General features: G+C 43.8%; 2 protein-coding genes across 3 annotated transcripts; one reads left to right on the forward strand and one right to left on the reverse strand.

Annotated features, from left to right (window-relative positions):
* Positions 1-486: 486 nt before the first annotated feature.
* Positions 487-10,715, reverse strand: ganaba (glucosidase II alpha subunit a). Of its 2 annotated transcripts, XM_029769747.1 has the most exons (25): positions 10,422-10,715; positions 10,089-10,184; positions 9,801-9,909; positions 9,501-9,628; positions 9,170-9,349; positions 8,801-8,866; positions 8,011-8,077; positions 7,628-7,724; positions 7,370-7,466; positions 6,901-7,072; positions 6,668-6,788; positions 6,250-6,485; positions 5,994-6,120; positions 4,287-4,366; positions 3,915-4,055; positions 3,711-3,807; positions 3,480-3,581; positions 3,136-3,379; positions 2,282-2,346; positions 2,044-2,120; positions 1,852-1,926; positions 1,611-1,724; positions 1,396-1,508; positions 1,203-1,303; positions 487-987 (listed from the first exon to the last, which is right to left on the reverse strand). In XM_029769747.1, the coding sequence occupies exons 1-25, from the start codon at positions 10,439-10,441 to the stop codon at positions 878-880; spliced, it is 2,835 nt and encodes a 944-aa protein (XP_029625607.1). In that variant the 5' UTR covers positions 10,442-10,715; the 3' UTR covers positions 487-877. The 2 variants fall into 2 exon arrangements, with proteins under 2 accessions (XP_029625607.1, XP_029625608.1); XM_029769748.1 differs by lacking the exon at positions 8,801-8,866.
* Positions 10,716-10,952: 237 nt separating this feature from the next.
* On the forward strand, positions 10,953-16,043 carry LOC115202623 (phospholipase A and acyltransferase 3). Its single transcript, XM_029766712.1, has 4 exons — positions 10,953-10,961; positions 14,292-14,415; positions 14,678-14,946; positions 15,597-16,043. Exons 1-4 carry the CDS (start codon positions 10,953-10,955, stop codon positions 15,708-15,710), a joined length of 516 nt encoding a protein of 171 aa, XP_029622572.1. The 3' UTR covers positions 15,711-16,043.
* Positions 16,044-17,772: the final 1,729 nt, after the last annotated feature.

The raw sequence follows: 17,772 nt of genomic DNA on the forward strand, positions 1-17,772 counted from the left end.
GTTACAGTTTTGACTTAAATCTGCTTGGAAATCTATGGCAAGACTTGAAAATTGCTGTCTAGCCATGATCCTCAACACCTTCCCAGATCTTGCACAATCCAGGTCTGCAAAGCTCTTAAGAGACTTACCTAAGAAAATCACAGCTGTAAATTGCTGCCAAAGGTGATTCAGGGGAGTGAATACTTATCTATTCAAGGAATATTAGTTATTTTTTATTTACATTTTAAGTAATAAAAAAAGATTCCACTTTGACAGAGCATTTTGTGTAGATCAATTACAATTTTTTTTTTTTATTTCAATCACACTTTGTAACGCAACAAAATGTGGAAAAGATCCAAGGGGGTGAATACTTATAATACCCACTGTATTTCATAATGTCCGATAGAAGGTAATCTCTTCTTCATACTTGTCTATTCACATTGCTAACCCATGTAAGAGCAAATTCATTAACTTGTAACAAAAATGGAAAGGAAAAAAATACAAACATTACATTTGGACATTCATTGTCATCATTTATTTATTTTATTTAACACAGCTAGTCATATAGAGTCTTATAGGGAGTCATTATCATCATTGTCATAATTTCAACCCTGGAAAAAATATTTATTAAAATTAAGTATCAAAAATTCAGCCTCTTGTTAGTGGTGCAGAATTTCTCCTGACTAACACCATTTGTGGTCCTGAGTTTCATACTCTCAACAACCCTGTTCCATTTCTCCTGCGGTTTCTTTCTCAGGGTTCAGGTAACTGCTCCAAATCCTAGCCACACTTTTGAATCTGGTTGTGTGCTTTTCTGTAGTGGTATGTTTACTTGTTTGTCCAAAAGTCTGTGTGAGACATTTCATTTGTCTCTTGACTTCTATATGTGTGTCCTGTGTTACCGCAGATGTAATGTCCAGTTAACCCCTGCGTTCACGCCTGGCTTACGAAGAGTTAAGACTGCCGTGTCCGGGTCAAACTCAAACCCCACAGAAGACTCCCCACCATCTGTGGAGGATGGGTGAAGAACATCAGGCACATTGTAACAAACCCTAATGTTCACAACCCTTACCACTTTCTGCACTAGCCTGCCAACACAAAAATAACTTCACTGCAACAAGTTATTTTTCCATTACATTACCAGACCAGAAGGACGTTCAGGGGAAACTCCTGGCTCTACACGTGACACCATGTTGCCTGGTTATTGACGGTACATGACTAACCTGTCGTTGTGAGGGTGACAGCATCAGGCTTCTGAGCTCCCAGGATGTTCACTTGCTCTACCCAGGAGGCCGTGGGAAACTGGGAGTCAGGAGACAGGTCACTGCAGCATCAGAGAAAGAGACAGGTTACACTCGATACAGAAACACAGGGAGAACATGGCCTGGTTGGAATGATAATGTTAGAGGGACAGACCTCGATGAGAGGCTGTTCCCAGTGAAACTCAGGCGTCTGTGAATAAACTGCTTGTCTGTCTCATGTTTAAAGGTGTGACCATCGTCTATGTAAAGCTCTCCTTCTGCATTGCCCTGGAACAAAGAGAAACATTTAAATGATGACAAAGCCCCTGCAAGTAAAATGGTGCAACAACAATGGTAGTGATATCATAGTGGTGTAAACGAAGGTTATACCTGTGAGTCGAGGGCCACGTAGAGGGTGTAGGGATCGTTCTCCATGCAGGATGAGGACCTGCGAACACGGTTCTTCCGGCAGATAATGGAACCTCCTCGCTGGAACACTGGAATCTGTGAGAGGAAGAGGTGGTGGGACAGAGAAAAGAGAGTGAAAAGCAGGAGAGTTATTTGTGGGAAAGGTGCTGAGAGGTGGGTGATGGCTAAAGACCATAGGAGTTGAGAGAAACAGAGAACCTACTGAGCTCATGGTGACAGGGATAGAGAGGTTCTGAGCTCCGTCATGTCTCTGGAACGTGTGGACGTCATACCAGACCTGTGACGGGGAGAGAAGCGCGAGGAGGTCAGAGGACGAGAAGTTATCAGGTTGATTGAACATGTGGTATATTTCAACAGGCAAAACTACAAGTCAGCCTTCCCCCTCAAAACTCACCTCTCCATTCCCAGGTAAGTAGGCTGTGACCCCACTAGACCCTTCATCTGTTACAGGGTGAACCAGAAGATCTCTGCCTGATGAACACACGGGGGAGAGGTAGTCTGGGGTAATGCATCATCCTCACCAGGTTGAAGAGCTCAACTTCATCCAAACATTTAGGTATTCAAAAGTATTGTACCATAAAAGGTTTAGAAGTACATACCGATCTAAAGGCCACTCTCCCTAACCTACTTACCAATCAGGAACTCATCGTCAATGGAAAACGTGGCAATATCCTCTGGATACTCCACCCACAGGGGCCTATAGTACAGAGAGAGAATACAATCCAAGGTGAATCAAAATACAAGGACTCTGTCTAATATCTTCTTAAAGACTAGTGCCAGCTATAGATCTTCAAAACATAGACGTGGCAGGGCTCGACATTAACGCTTGTCCGGGCATGTAAAACAAATGGTCAGAAAGACGATTATAGAGTTAAGTTTTCCGCATGGAGAGTAAAAAAAATTAGATCAAAATTAGATCAAAACAGTGTAGATGTACATGTCTTAGTAATCTACCTTGCTATGAAGTCACCCACCATAGCCATTTGATTACTGGTTTATTGAATGAGAGAATAATTTAAGACCTATAAAGTATTTGGTTTTAATTGTAATGTCGCAGGGTTGCCAGGAGAGCTACTGGGTGTGCAGGCTTTTGCTCCAGCCCTGCTCTAACACATTGTGAGACAAAAAACAGCTTCTCAACAGTCCCTTGATAAACTGACTCGGGTGTGTTAGAGCAGGACTGGATCAAAAACCTGCACACCCAGTAGCTCTCCACATATGGGTTTTATACAGTAGCCTATCAGTGCAGTATTTTACTTTGTGGGGGGTTAAGTGCGTTGCTCAAGGCCACAACGGCAGGAGACATAATACATGGGATCAGAGCAGCCTTCCATTGTCAATACCAGTGATAATAATGGTTATTATGGTGTTACAGAAGATTGTTTATTTTTGCACTAGTGACTTAACTTTTTACTTATCAGCTCAACAAAAAAAGTGTCAAAAAAAAAAGTGACTGTCAAGCCCTGCATGGGGCTGATGAGCCTACCTCATGACAGGCTGGCCAGTGCGTTGGGAGTGGTAGAACTGCAGGTACCAGTAGGGCAGAAGGGTGTAGCGCTGACGCACAGCCTCCCGGATGAGAGCTGTGTTGTCAGGGCCAAAAAGCCAGGGCTCCCTCCGCGGGGTGTCCAGGTGGGCGTGGGCACGGAAGAAGGGCTGGTAGGCCCCCGCCTGGTACCAACGCACCAGCAGCTCCGCACTGGGAGTCTTAAAGAAACCCCCCACGTCAGCTGGGATGAGAGGAGTGATTAGGATACTTAAAAAATGACCATCAAACTAGGATAGACCGAGCCATCCAATCTGTGCAGCACCAATCCCTGCCAGCCTCACCTCCACAGAAGGAGATGCCAACCAGGCCCAGGCTGAGACACATGGGGATGGACATCTTCAAGTGGCCCCACTCTGCTGCATTATCACCCGTCCAAACTGCACCTGGAGGAGAGTGGGTAAATGCGTGTGTGTGAGAGAGTGAACACTTCAAGAGTGGGTTGGGGGTCAGTGAAGACATACATTATACAACATTTATGGTAACCAGAGGGAGGCGTTGTTGAAGGGTCTAACCATAGCGCTGAGACCCAGCGAAAAAGGCCCTGGTCAGGACAAAAGGCCTCTCCAACCCCCCGGAGCGCTGGATCTGACCCTCTGCTGTCGCCATTTGCTGAGAGAGGGAAAGAAGGGAAGACAGAGTAGATGGCAGTAAATAAGTAAGGATGCTGTAGCTAATCCAAAAACAATCTCTCTAGTCCTAGTAACACCCTTCCTCACCACGTAGAAGCCGTAGAGGTTGTGGATGTCTCTGTGCTCCCAGGGTCCATGGAGGGCATCCTTGTGCATGGTGACCTCTGGACCGTTGAACACAGACGGCTCGTTCATGTCGTTCCACGTGTACAGGTTGCCCATCGAGCCCTGGAGAAGAGAGACAGGAGATAAAGATGTGTCAGTACATCTGGGGTCGTATAGGTAAATCAGTAGCTCAAGGCTCCAGTAGCTTTACTAGTTAACCAGTGACATCAATGCTAACTGACTCAGTGAAGAGGACAAAGTATCCAAAGGAAGTCAAGAAAGGAGAAGGAAAGAGAAAAAAGTAACTGCGTTTAAAATGTGGAGGCGAGACGAACTGATACGGGGTTTACTCACCTCATACTGGTCATAGGCAAACATGCTGGCCCACCACTTCCTCATCTCAGGGTTGGTAAAATCTGGGTAACCTGCATTCCCTTTTACAAGAAAATATAGAGTACATATACATAACAGTTCTAAACAATTCTAGCCTTTGGGTGACTGAATCAGTATAAAAACAGGCAAATCTTATACTGCGTTGACATTTATTGTCAAAATATTGCCCTGGAGGCAGAACTGAGCGATTTCCGTTAGATGGGGCAAATTGGCTATTTCAGAAAAACGTATGATTTAGCTTTTTGGTCTTAATTTAAAAGGTTAGTGTTAGGCATTAGGGTTAGCGGTGTGGTTAAGGTTAGGTTTAAATCAGATTTCATGACTGTGGCTGTGCCAGCTAGTGAACACTCTACAGAGCTGCTTCCAGGGCAACATTCATGAAAAATGCTAACCTGCACTGTGTTGTCTGATAAGTTTTAGAATTTATCAATCCATAAATACACTAAATTACCAAAAGTATGTGGACACCTGCTCGTCTAACATCCCATTCCAAAATCATGGGCATTAATAGGGAGTTGGTTCCCCCTTTGCTGCTATAACAGCCTCCACTCTTCTGGGAAGGCTTTCCACTAGATGTTGGAACATTGCTGTGGGGAATTGCTTCCATTCAGCCACAAGAGTATTAGTGAGGTTGGGCACTGATGTTGGGCGATTAGGCCTCATTTGCAGTCGGCATTCCAGTTCATCCCAAAGGTGTTCGATGGGGTTGAGGTCAGTGCTCTGTGCAGGCCAGTCGTCACCGATCTCAACAAACCACTTCTGTGTGGACCTCGCTATGTGCGCGGGGACATTGTTATGCTGAAACAGGAACTTCCTCAAACTGTTGCCACAAAGTTGGAAGCACAGAATCGTCTAGAATGTAATTGTATGCTGTAGCATTAAGATTTCCCTTCACTGGAACTAAGGGGCCTAGCCCGAACCATGAAAAACAGCCCAAGACCATTATTCATTCCTCCTCCACCAAACTGTACAGTTGGCACTATGCATTGGGGCAGGTAGCGTCCGCCAAACCCAGATTTATCCGTCGGACTGCCAGATGGTGAATCGTGATTCATCACTCCAGAGAATGCGTTTCCACTGCTTCAGAGTCCAATGGCAGAAAGCCTTACACCATTCCAGCCGACGCTTGGCATTGCACATGGTGATCTTAGGCTTGTGTGCGGCTGCTCAGCCATGAAAACCCATTTCATGACGCTCCTGACAAACAGTTCTTGTGCTGACGTTGCTTCCAAAGGCAGTTTGGAACTCTGTAGTGAGTGTTGCAACCGAGAACAGACAATTTATGTGCTATGCGCCTCAGCACTCGGCGGTCCCGTTCTGTGAGATTGTGTGGCCTACCACTTCGCGGCTGAGCCGCTGTTCCTCCAAGACGTTTCCACTTCACAATATCAGCACTTACAGTTGACTAGGGCAGCTCGAACAGGGCAGAAATTTGAGGAACTGACTTGTTGGAAAGGTGGCATCATATGACGGTGCCATGTTGAAAGTCACTGAGCTCTTCAGTGAGGCCATTCTACTGTCAATGTTTGTCTATGGAGATTGTATGGCTGTGTGCTCAATTTTATACACCCGTCAGCAACGGGTGTGACTGAAATAGCCGAATCCACTAATTTGAAGGTGTGTCCACATACTTTTGTACATATAGTGTACATATTGACATGTTCCTACCTGGCCAGCACCAGCCCTCATAGTCTCCGCCATCTTTGTTTTTGATGTAGTAGCCTCGAGAGCGAATCTCAGTGTGGATCTTATAGCTGCTGTCCACCTTAATGTGAGGGTCCACTATGGTCACCATCTGTGGACAGCCGGGACAGGAGAGGGCGCAGTGAGTGGAGGAGGGAGAGAAGAGTGCCAAAAATGTAAATTCTCTTCTCATTACCACACACACCATTTCAAAATTCTATGTTTCCATCATTAAGTTCACCTTGCGTCTCTTATCCAGGAGGCCCTGCAGCATGTCTTTGGGCTGTGGGAACTTGTTGTTGTCCCAGGTGAAGTAGCGCTTGCCGTCCGTGTGCTCAATATCCAGCCAGATGAAGTCATAGGGGATGTCGTGTTCATCAAAGCCCTGGTCCACCGCACTCACATCTTCCTGGTCGTTGTAGTTCCAACGGCACTGGTGGTAGGCCAGCGAAGAGAGAGGGGGGAAAGCCTGAGTGCCTACGACAACCAGAGAACAGAAGGGTCATTTCTAAAGTGAAGGTAACACTTCTGGGATAGGGAGCAGTGGAGCTATAAACCGACCATGTGTTGAACATTAAAATGTGCTTGGTGTGAATGTGTAGAATATACCGTGAGTGACGTGTACCTGTGTCCTGTTAGTGAGTGTCTAAGTAGTGTACCTGTTAAGGAAGCGTACTGTGTGAACACATCATTAGGTCGTGGTCCCAGCATGATGAAGACGTCAATGATGCCACTCTCAGAGATCCATCGGACGTCCGTTTGAGGGACCTCACTGGAGCCCTGAACGCAATCAAACATGCACAAAGAGGATTCAGAGATCAAACCAAGTGGATCCAAGGGCAAAGAAGGAAAGGCAAGACAGTGTGTGAGATCCAGTCACACACACACCCACCTGTCCAGAGCTGACGTCCACCCATGTCTCTGCTGCGTTGAGCCAGAAGAGACCCATAGTCCTGTGGGTGTTGTGTGAGAGGAGGACAGGCACTGCTCCATACAGAGCCATAGGGTTAAAGAGCTCATACTGGAACACATCCAGGTTATAAAGCCTGTAGGGGTCTCCTCCACTGAGGAAAGGAACAGAAATCACTGGTTTAGCACTGGATGGCCAACAAAAGGGACGGCAGGTAGCCTAGTGGTTAGAGCGTTGGACTAGTAACCGGAAGGTTGCAAGATCGAATCCCCGAGCTGACATGGTAAACATCTGTCCTTCTGCCCCTGAACAAGGCAGTTAACCCACTGTTCCTAGGCCGTCATTGAAAATAAGAATTTGTTCTTTACATAAATAAAAAAGAAATCTGAAAACTACACTTTGATGAGCTGAGTGCAAATGACATTGGGGCAAAGGCCGTTTATAGTCTCACTCTGTGTTTTTCAGTCTGAGGCCGTCTGCGTGTTCAGGAATGCCGTAGACGTGTTCTACTCCAGGCAGGGAGAAGTCCAGACTGATGGAGGAGGGACCTGGAGGACAGGAGGCAGGTTACACCAGAGCAGTGTTTATATTTATATAAAAAATGTTAAACACATGATGTCAATGTAAGTAAATAGGTGAAAACAAATAAATGGACTTGAGTAACAGTTTGTTTTACTATGGAATTGTAGTGTACAGTACAATGACGTACCATTAGGCTTGGTGTCGGTATGGGTCTTGAACGTCTCCTCCCACATTCCTGGCTGATCCACCTCTTCTTCTGCCTCCTCCTCCTCTCCTTCTGACACCTGGAAAGTGAGAGGGGTTTTGTGAAGAACCAGAAGAGAGGCCAAACATGTAGCTCAAGTGTCTCAGAAAGGTGCTACATGTACACACCCTAGTTCAAAGTTCACATCAAATTGATACCAGAAGTTGGAGCTCTTCTCTCACCCTACTAGGCTACTACTCACAACCTGTTATCTCTACACACTTTGAACACAAACAATGGACAGAACAGGGTCTATAAATGCACCAATAAACCCATGCAGTGTTTTTATCAGAACAATAAGGTCTTTGGAATATAACACCACACACCTTTTCCTTGTCATGCTTCTCTGTGTCCTCTTTCTCCCCAGCTTCCTCTGTGTCTGTTTGGCTTTTGCTGCATCACACAATAATACATATCAATGTCAAAAGAGTGGTTGATTGCTATAGAAACCACATGGAGAAATGTGAAGGACAAGTAAAGCAATATAAACTGCATCTCATCACCTGGATTGACATGTTGTTAGTGATCGATTAAAAGGACAAACTCTTTCAATTTGATAATTGTCATTGAGTTAAACATGCATTATGTACTGGCATCTTGTTGACATAGCAGTTCATCTTAATTTATGTTTGCATTGATCTTAATGTGGGGGTTGCACAAAAATGTGCAGATTTTAAGTTAGGATTCAGCCCATAGAAAATGACTTGGTAATGGGTACAGATATGCCCAAATTTCTAAACTTTGCAGGACAATGATTCAGAAGATTTTTTATTTGTTAATAATTATCAGTGGGTAAACCAATCAAATCACTGAACAATAAAATATGACATGCAATAATTTGTTAAGTTTAGAGGGTGGTGGGAAGCTTAGTAAATATATGTACACTACACTGAGCAGTAGAGGCTGTACAGACTTATGGAGAAATTGCACACAGCAACATGTTTACATATATTTATTGTTGCTCTGGTAAAGTTAAGATCAAAAGTAAAAATCTGTTGACTTCATTTTTGACTTGTGGCATTTCTACTATAAGACAATACAGCCGTAAGCTATTTCAGTAGTTCAACTCAGGTGTCACACAAACATTACATCAAGAGGCAAGCTAAGACCAGTTACCTAGAGAAAACGCTCTTGATCTTATCCCACATGCTACCGACTGTGCTACTTATTTTGTGGGAAATACTGGAGGACATAGTGAGAAACAGGAGAGGGAAAGGAAAGGAACAGAATAGGACAGGAAAACAGATCAGTACAGCACACCTAAGTGCATTTTAGAAAACCTTTGAGACAATTATCAAATTCAGCAGGAGAGCACAAGTGGAAGCCTTCATTAAAAGCCTTCCATGAAATTACACAACATATATTACACGGCAATATTCCGTCAAAGTCCATCACAGGTCTAGTATACGCATTCAATTGCATTGTTCCATGTGATATAAATGCATGGTTTCGTCCTGTACATGCAAGACTGCATAAGCGACTCACGTGTCCTTGCGTATGCGGAGCTGCTCGAAGGCCAGCAGGCCCCGGGAGTTGAGGGACAGCAGCACCTGTGGGCCCTCCATGATGTCTAGGCGGAAGGGCTGGGCACTGAGGATGAGCCTCCAGTCCTCCCCACCCAGAGACAGCACCACCCTGTGCTCATCCTGGGCCACCACTGACATACTGCATTGGAGAGAAGCAGCCATCACACCCATGCCAACACACCCACTATGGACCTTCTCTATACTTTACATCTGTTACAAAACCACCCTAGAATGTGAGACATCAATAGTGGGCTGATATTGACATATATAAAATAAATGGACACACTCACAGTTCAGTGGGAGGGTCAGTGATGAGAACATCAGGCACCTCATATCGAGGCTTGATGGGCTTCAGCTCATTGATCTTCACTCTGGTCATGTTCCCCTGAAGGCGATACAGCTCGAGCAGCAAAAGCACCTGAACACAGGCAATGAAATGATCACACGGTTTGCACGATGTGGAAGAACCCAAAGTGTATGGTGGATTTCCATTGTGTGCCATCCAAGTAATCCATTATCAAAGCGAAGTTATTTCACCCAAACTCCATGACAACTTATTTACATGTGCAGCAGGTCTTGTTCATTCTGACCTTATTATTGTTATTCAGGAGCTGCACTGTGAGGTGGGAGTCACTGAGTTCCAGGGTCTCCAGTAAGGCTCTGTATGATGACTGGCCTGGCTTCAGCGCCCTTTGACGACTACACACACACACACACACACACACACACACACACACACACACACACACACACACACACACACACAAATTACATTACATACTAACGTTATTTCGTTTTGGTCTCAAAATGTCCATCTAGGTAACGTTATTGCTGTTACACATTTTTCTACAAGTGAATTGATGGTAGGCAGCCATCACCTGCAGAAGGCACTCTGGTCACATGTTTTGAAGTTACTGCGATCCACAGCTTGAGTGATGCTCAGGAAAACAGACAGCACAAGATATAGGCACATCCTAGGGAAGAATGGAAATAAACAGTTAACTACGTTTGCAATTATCATATTCCAGCTAGCTAAGTCATGTTGCTGCTGAACTGATTAGTTAGGTAAGTAGTTTTCCTCTAGATAGCAAGCTACCCGTGACAAAAGACAACTGACCAAATGCGGCATTTATAGATAATATTCACAAAGACTGATACAACTGCAATGGCTAGCTAGCAGGCTAACTGAACCTGAATTCTGAAATAACTACCGTTCAATGAAGCTCGCCATCTTGATTCAGCTTGCATACGCTCTCAAGCCTCGCCCCTTCAAATCATGTGGACGCAGATGATTTGACAAATAGAAAGCATAGATGCTTCTAAGCAACAAAATGTGTTATTTGGGGGACAGTCAGGGCCAACCCTGTCCATCTTGTAGACGTATTAGCTCATTTTCGAATTAGACGAACTCCTGTTATTGCCTTAACTTGAAATGATAGTGGGATGCTATAATAATAAACGCTCTAAACATGGTGCTTTCTGTTAACCGTTGCTTAGCGTTTCGATCTTGAATGCGCCCCACATTGCCGCGAGTCATTCAATGATTGGTCAGTTCAATTTGACGAGGGAGGCGCGTGTGCATAGCAAAGGCGCGTTAAACACGTTGGGGTTTTGGAACGTTCTGATATAAATATACTATGTAGAACAGGAAGCACGTCGGCTCTATTCGTTCATGTCATTTCTATTTGCAACTTTTGGCGACTGAAAGTAGCCCAGGAGTCCATCCCAAATTAATGGAAAAGATGGGTATGGTACTGTCTAAAATGAAATGAGAAAGATACCATGTGACATGGACTCAACAGTAGACTATTTCTGAAGTTTGACACTGTCACCACCGGTAAATCCATGATAATCGAGAATTTCAATTTCTACGGCTGGCCATGCTTTCCTCCTGGCTACCCCAACCCCGGCCAACAGTTCCGCACCCCACGCAGCTAATTGCCCAAGCCTCCTCAGCTTCTCCTTCACCCAAATCCAGATAGCAGATGTTCTGAAAGGGCTGCAAAACCTTTACCTGTACAAATCAGCTGGGCTAGACAATCTGGACCCTCTCTTTCTAAAATTATCTGCCGCCATTTTTGCAACCCCTATTACCAGTCTGTTCAACCTCTCTTTCGTATCGTCCGAGATGCCTAAAGATTGGAAAGCTGCCGCGGTCATCACCCTCTTCAAAGGGGGTGACACTCTAGACCCAAACTGTTATAGACCTATATCCATCCTGCCCTGCCTTTCTAAAGTCTTCGAAAGCCAAGTTAATAAACAGATCACTGACCATTTCGAATGCCACCGTACCTTCTCCGCTGTGCAATCCGGTTTCCAAGCTGGTCACGGGTGCACCTCAGCCATTGATAAAATATTGTACTGTGCAGCCGTCTTCATCGACCTGGCCAAGGCTTTCGACTCTGTCAATCACCGCATTCTTATCGGCAGACTCAACAGCCTTGGTTTCTCAAATGACTGCCTCGCCTGGTTGACCAACTACTTCTCAGACAGATTTCAGTGTGTCAAATCGGAGGGCCTGTTGTCTGGACTTCTGGCAGTCTCTATGGGGGTACCACAGGGTTCAATTGTCAGGCCGACTCTTTTCTCTGTATATATCAACAATGTCGCTCTTGCTGCGGGTGATTCCCTGATCCACCTCTAAGTAGACAACACCATTCTGTATACATCTGGCCCTTCTTTGGACACTGTGTTAACAAACCTCCAAACGAGCTTCAATGCCATACAACACTCCTTCCGTGGCCTCCAACTCCTCTTAAATGCTAGTAAAACTAAATGCATGCTTTTCAACTGTTCGCTGCCCGCACCTGCCCGCCCAACTAGCATCACTACTCTGGACGGTTCTGACTTAGAATATGTGGACAACTACAAATACCTACATGTCTGGCTAGACTATAAACTCTCCTTCCAGACTCATATTAAACATCTCCAATCTAAAATTAAATTTAGAATCGGCTTCCTATTTCACAACAAAGCCTCCTTCACTCACGCCGCCAAACATACCCTAGTAAAACTGACTATCCTACCGATCCTCGACTTCGGCGATGTCATTTACAAAATAGCCTCCAACACTCTACTCAGCAAACTGGATGCAGTCTATCACAGTGACATCCGTTTTGTCACCAAAGCCCCATATACCACCCACCACTGCGACCTGTATGCTCTAGTCGGCTGGCCCTCGCTACATATTCGTCGCCAGACCCACTGGCTCCAGGTCATCTATAAGTCTTTGCTAGGTAAAGCCCCGCCTTATCTCAGCTCACTGGTCACGATAACAACACCCACCCGTAGCACGCGCTCCAGCAGGTATATCTCACTGGTCAACCCCAAAGCCAACACCTCGATGGCCGCCTTTCCTTCCAGTTCTCTGCTGCCAATGACTGGAACGAATTGCAAAAATCGCTGAAGCTGGAGACTTATATTTCCCTCACTAACTTTAAACATCAGCTATCTGAGCAGCTAACTGATGTACATAGCTGCAGCTGTACATAGCCCATCCAATCTACCTACTACATCCCGGTATTGTTTTTATTTACTTTTCTGCTCTTTTGCACACCAGTATTTCTACTTGCACATCATCATCTGCACATCTATCACTCCAGTGTTAATTTGCTAAATTGTAATTACTTCGCTACTATGGCCTATTTATTGCCTTACATCCTCACGCCATTTGCACACATTGTATATAGACTTTCTTTATTTTTTTTTCTTCTATTGTGTTATTGACTGTACGCTTGTTTATGCCATGTGTAACTGTGTTGTTGTTTGTGTCGCACTGCTTTGCTTTATCTTGGCCAGGTTGAAGTTGTGAATGAGAACTTGTTCTCAACTAGCCTACCTGGTTTAAATAAAGGTGAAATATATATGTATATTTTTTAAAGATTGTTGTACAATGGCTTTTTATTATGGTTAATTGAATTCCTTCTACTATTGGATAGCCATTAGCAACATTATGAGCACACATTGTATAGAAAGGCTTTCAGGTTTAAAACTCGTTGTGAGTATAGGCTTCCGAGTGGCTCAGCGGTCTAAGGCACTGCATCTCAATGCTAGAGGTGTCATTACAGACCCTGGTTTGATTCCAGGCTGTATTACAACCAGCCGTGATTGGGAGTCCCATAGGACGGCGCACAATTGGCCCAGAGTTGTCTGGGTTAGTGTTTGGCCGGGGTAGGCCATCATTGTAAATAAGAATTTGTTCTTAAGTGACTTGCCTAGTTACATAAAGGTTAAAGAAAAAATAAAGTTGAACTATAGTTGATATAACCATATTTGCTTTCCAAATTCAGGTCTGAACATTTTCAATATATATTTAAAAAATACTAATTATATGTACATTTGTAATTTGTATTGCAGCGCTTAAATCGTTGCTGCTTCCTTCTTGCCTGGTATGGATTGTTGTTACTTTTTATGATCACTTTATGAACAGTCCATAACAGGCAAGAAGAAAGTTTCATAAAAGAAGCCAGCCATACTACACCAGACATGTTACATCATTTCAATGCCAAACCTGATCTAACAGTGGAATGTGATGGTTCCAGGAAGGCACCAATCACTCATTACCATGAAACATTTACATAGATTATCTCATTGACAAAGGAAACTCTAGTTGAAGACCATCCATATGTTGAGAGGTCCGCTCAACACAACTCACAAGTACTACTCCAACAGTCAGAGATCAGTGTTTACTACCCAAAATAGACTGTGAAAATCCAATTAATGGCTTGATCCACAGTAGCCTAAGCAAAACACAGTAGCCTTTAGGTTAGCATGTCTGTTTTAATCAACAGGGGAGCATATTGCAAGTATGAACTTTTTTCACATGCTGGATAAATACAGTATACACAAGAACAAATCAAAACCTGGATATGTTATGTTTTTGCCACAATTTTATCAAAAGGAATGACATTGTCTCAATAATGGTAAGTCAGTAACAACGTGCAGTGTATTTGACTTGATGACAGACCTGCTTTGGTATTTTTGTTGTGCTTGTGGGGTAATCTTTGTCAAATACCGAATTAACATTGAATATAGACTTGATTATGTAGTGTACTAATTGCCAGTTGTAATGTAAAAATCAGAAATTGTGTTGTCAATATCAAACAAAGCCTCAACCTGGGGACCTGATTGAGATATTCCGGGGGGCCTATCAGCACTGGGCCTTGTATGTTGGAGAAGGTTACATCGTCCATCTCTGTCCCCCCAGTAAGTACAATTTGCTCCTAATCTTTAATACTGGATGTCATGGCACAGAGAAGCCTATAAAGTACACATATAAGGGATTTATGGACCTAGAAAAAATATGCTTATGATTATGTTTATAAAATTGTATATAAACTCTATCAGAAAAACATAGTACACATCACTGATCTGATTCTGACACCCTCCTAAGATTTTCCTTTCTGCTCTTTCCTCCACTCTCACGTGCCCCTGCTTCACCCCACTGATCCTACCTCTCTTACCTAAGCTGAGGCAGCTGGGGCTGGTGCCTACAGCCTAGTGTCTGTGTTGTGTGACACAGCCGTTGTGACCAAGGAGAGCCTGGAGGAGATAGTGGGGAAGGACAGGTTCCTTGTCAACAACCTGCTGGATGGCAAACACAAACCCCGGAGTGTTTATGACATACTGAGGGATGCCCGCAGCTTGCTGGGCCTGGAGATGCCTTACTGCATCCTGAGGGGAAACTGTGAACACTTTGTCACAGAGCTGAGATATGGGAAGGGAGAGTCCCGGCAGGTGTGTGTGCTGACATTCATGATATCCTTCTGAGGATATCATGACATATCCTGTGATGTTGGTAAAGCAATACTTTTGGTCTATGCCTTGGTTTATTGTTTGTGCCAGTTGCCAAGCTGGACTAATGGGCTCCCGAGTGGCACAGCGGTCTAAGGCACTGCATCTCAGTGCAAGAGGTGTCACTACAGACACCCTGGTTTGAATCCAGGCTGTATCACAACCGGCCGTGATTGGGAGTCCCATAGGGCGGCGTACAATTGGCCCAGCATGGTCCGGGTTTGGCCGGTGTAGGCTGTCATTGTAAATAAGAATTTGTTCTTAACTGACTTGCCTGGTTAAATAAAAATGTATTCAGTTTAGGAACAGTTGACCTGACCAAGGAGACTAGTCGGATAATCAGACACTACCTTGTAAAATGGAAGATGCATGTTACATATTAAAGCCCACATGGCTGCGTTTAGACAGGCAGCCCAATTCTGATATTTTTTCCACTAATCACATCAGAGCTGATCTATTAGTGGGAGAAAAAAAATCAGAATCATTCTGTTTAGGACATGAGGTCTCTATTTGCATTTGAAAACAAGTTTATTTGGGGATAGGTGTTTCTCATCGCTTAGTGGTTACTGTTATGATCTAATCTCTTTTTGCAGGTATATTATGCTCTGGGCGTAGGTGTTAGAGCAGTGGAGATTGGCATGAAGGCCCTGAATGCAGCGTCAAACATCTCTTGTGTGAAGTCAAAACAAAAGAGGATACTCCTTTGAACCTTCGAGTCACCCTCCTCCATCTACCTCTGGGGTGAATGCAGAGACAGCAAAAAAACATTTTTTGGACAGGGGGTATAATTCCCAACATTTGGTAAGCTATTTGTAAGTCAATTAGTCTAAAATTAGATACATGCATTTTCTTTTCTGCCCTTCGCCTACTAGTTGCCCCGTAGAACAGGGTTTCTCAAACTTGGTCCTGGTGTGACGTTCGTCATTAGGAGGAGACCAAGGCGCAGCGTGAGTTGGGTTCATCATATTTATTGATAAATGAGAACCAGCAAAAACAATAAAACGAACGAAACGCTAAGCGTGCAAACACATGCAACACAAACACAAGATCCCACAACTGACTGTGGGGAAAAAGGGATGCCAAAGTATGATTCCCAATCAGAGACAACGAATGACAGCTGCCTCTGATTGGAAACCATACACGGCCAATCAAAGAAAAAGACAACATAGACATACAACACATAGAATGCCCACCCCATGTCACACCCTGACCTAACCAAACCGAGAAAAACGGCTCTCTCAGGTCAGGGCGTGACACCTGGGGCCTCCCCCTGGGTGCACATTTTGGTTTTTGCCGTAGCACTACACAGCTGATTCACATAATCAAAGCTTGATTATGAGTTGATTATTTGAACCAGCTTTGTAGTGCCAGGGCAAAAACCAAAACGTGCACCCGGGTGAGGGGGGCACCAGGACCGCGTTTGGGAAACCCTGCTCACCAGGATAATGTCATACATTTATAGAATTAATGCATACATTTCTAGTTGACAGTGTGCCTCTTGTCAAAGATACAATAGTGTACATGCTAATCTTATTGATTGGCCCTCTTTAGGAAAACTACAGCTTTTCAGAACAATAAGGAGATTGAGTGCCTATCCTGTTGTCCTATGTATTGTTACACAGACAGTGTCTAGGCCTAAATATGTGGTGTGATTCCATGCATGATTGTTGACAGATTGTACATGATGAATTTCTTAATGTTTTGTTTTATTGACACATGAAAAGGTAGCTTTTTGTCTAATCACATTAAACTCTATGATGGTGAATCAAATGTCATTTTCATTCTTCTGAATGGTGAGTCTTCAATTTTGTTCATTAAAAACTACACCCTTGGTATGACTACAGTACATATTTCTAATTTAGAGGACCCTTCACTACACACATTATAGCCGATGACGTGGATGTGGATTAAGGCAGCCTTCCTGTTATAGGAATTTTATATCTTGATGATAATAATCAATAATCAATTTGCCTTGACTAATGCCCAAGGTTTGTAAGACAATGGGTTAAAATAATTAGGCAAGGACTCAGCTTTCTGCAAAAGGTTTCTGTAGCTTTATTCAGAGAACGTTCTGAGGTCAGGATAACAAAACAGTCATTATATAGTTCTTACTTACGCATATGCATTTACACACAAACTGTTGGTGACATGCATCCCCCATAGACTTCACACACTTGTTTATCACTATCCAGAGCTCAGCCTGTTCTTTTCCCTCAAGGTTAGGAACTCTTTAAAGCTTTTACTCCCTTGACCATCTGTCTCCTGCTGTCCCTCCTAAAGGCATACACACATTTCTTTCCCTCTCCAGTGGTTCCTGGACTTTCTGGAACTAATCAGACTAATCGATCCCTACATTGATCATTACATTGATTATTCATTAAACCTGCTGTATGACTAATAATTCATCATGGTTTATTGATTCATTTACCTTTATTAGATAATTCTCTTATCACTTCCGCACCTCTCTGATTCAGAGGGGTTGGGTTAAATGCGAAAGACACATTTCAATTGAATGCATTCAGTTGTACAACTGACTAGGTATCCCCCTTTCCATGCCCAGAGCCTTCTATTTATTTGTAAATAGGCTTATGTTCATTACAATGAAAAGATTCAAGACAAAAATGTTTATTTTGGTCAAATATTTAGAATCTTGGTTCTTGACGTTTCTGTGATGTCATAGCTGGAGAATATGAACATTCTATTACCTTCAGACAGATCCACACTTCATCACAGTAGGTGTGCTGCCAGATTACAAGTTGGGACAATTTT

The sequence above is a fragment of the Salmo trutta genome, chromosome 12 (genome assembly GCF_901001165.1).
Source record: "Salmo trutta chromosome 12, fSalTru1.1, whole genome shotgun sequence".
Lineage (NCBI taxonomy): Eukaryota > Metazoa > Chordata > Actinopteri > Salmoniformes > Salmonidae > Salmo > Salmo trutta.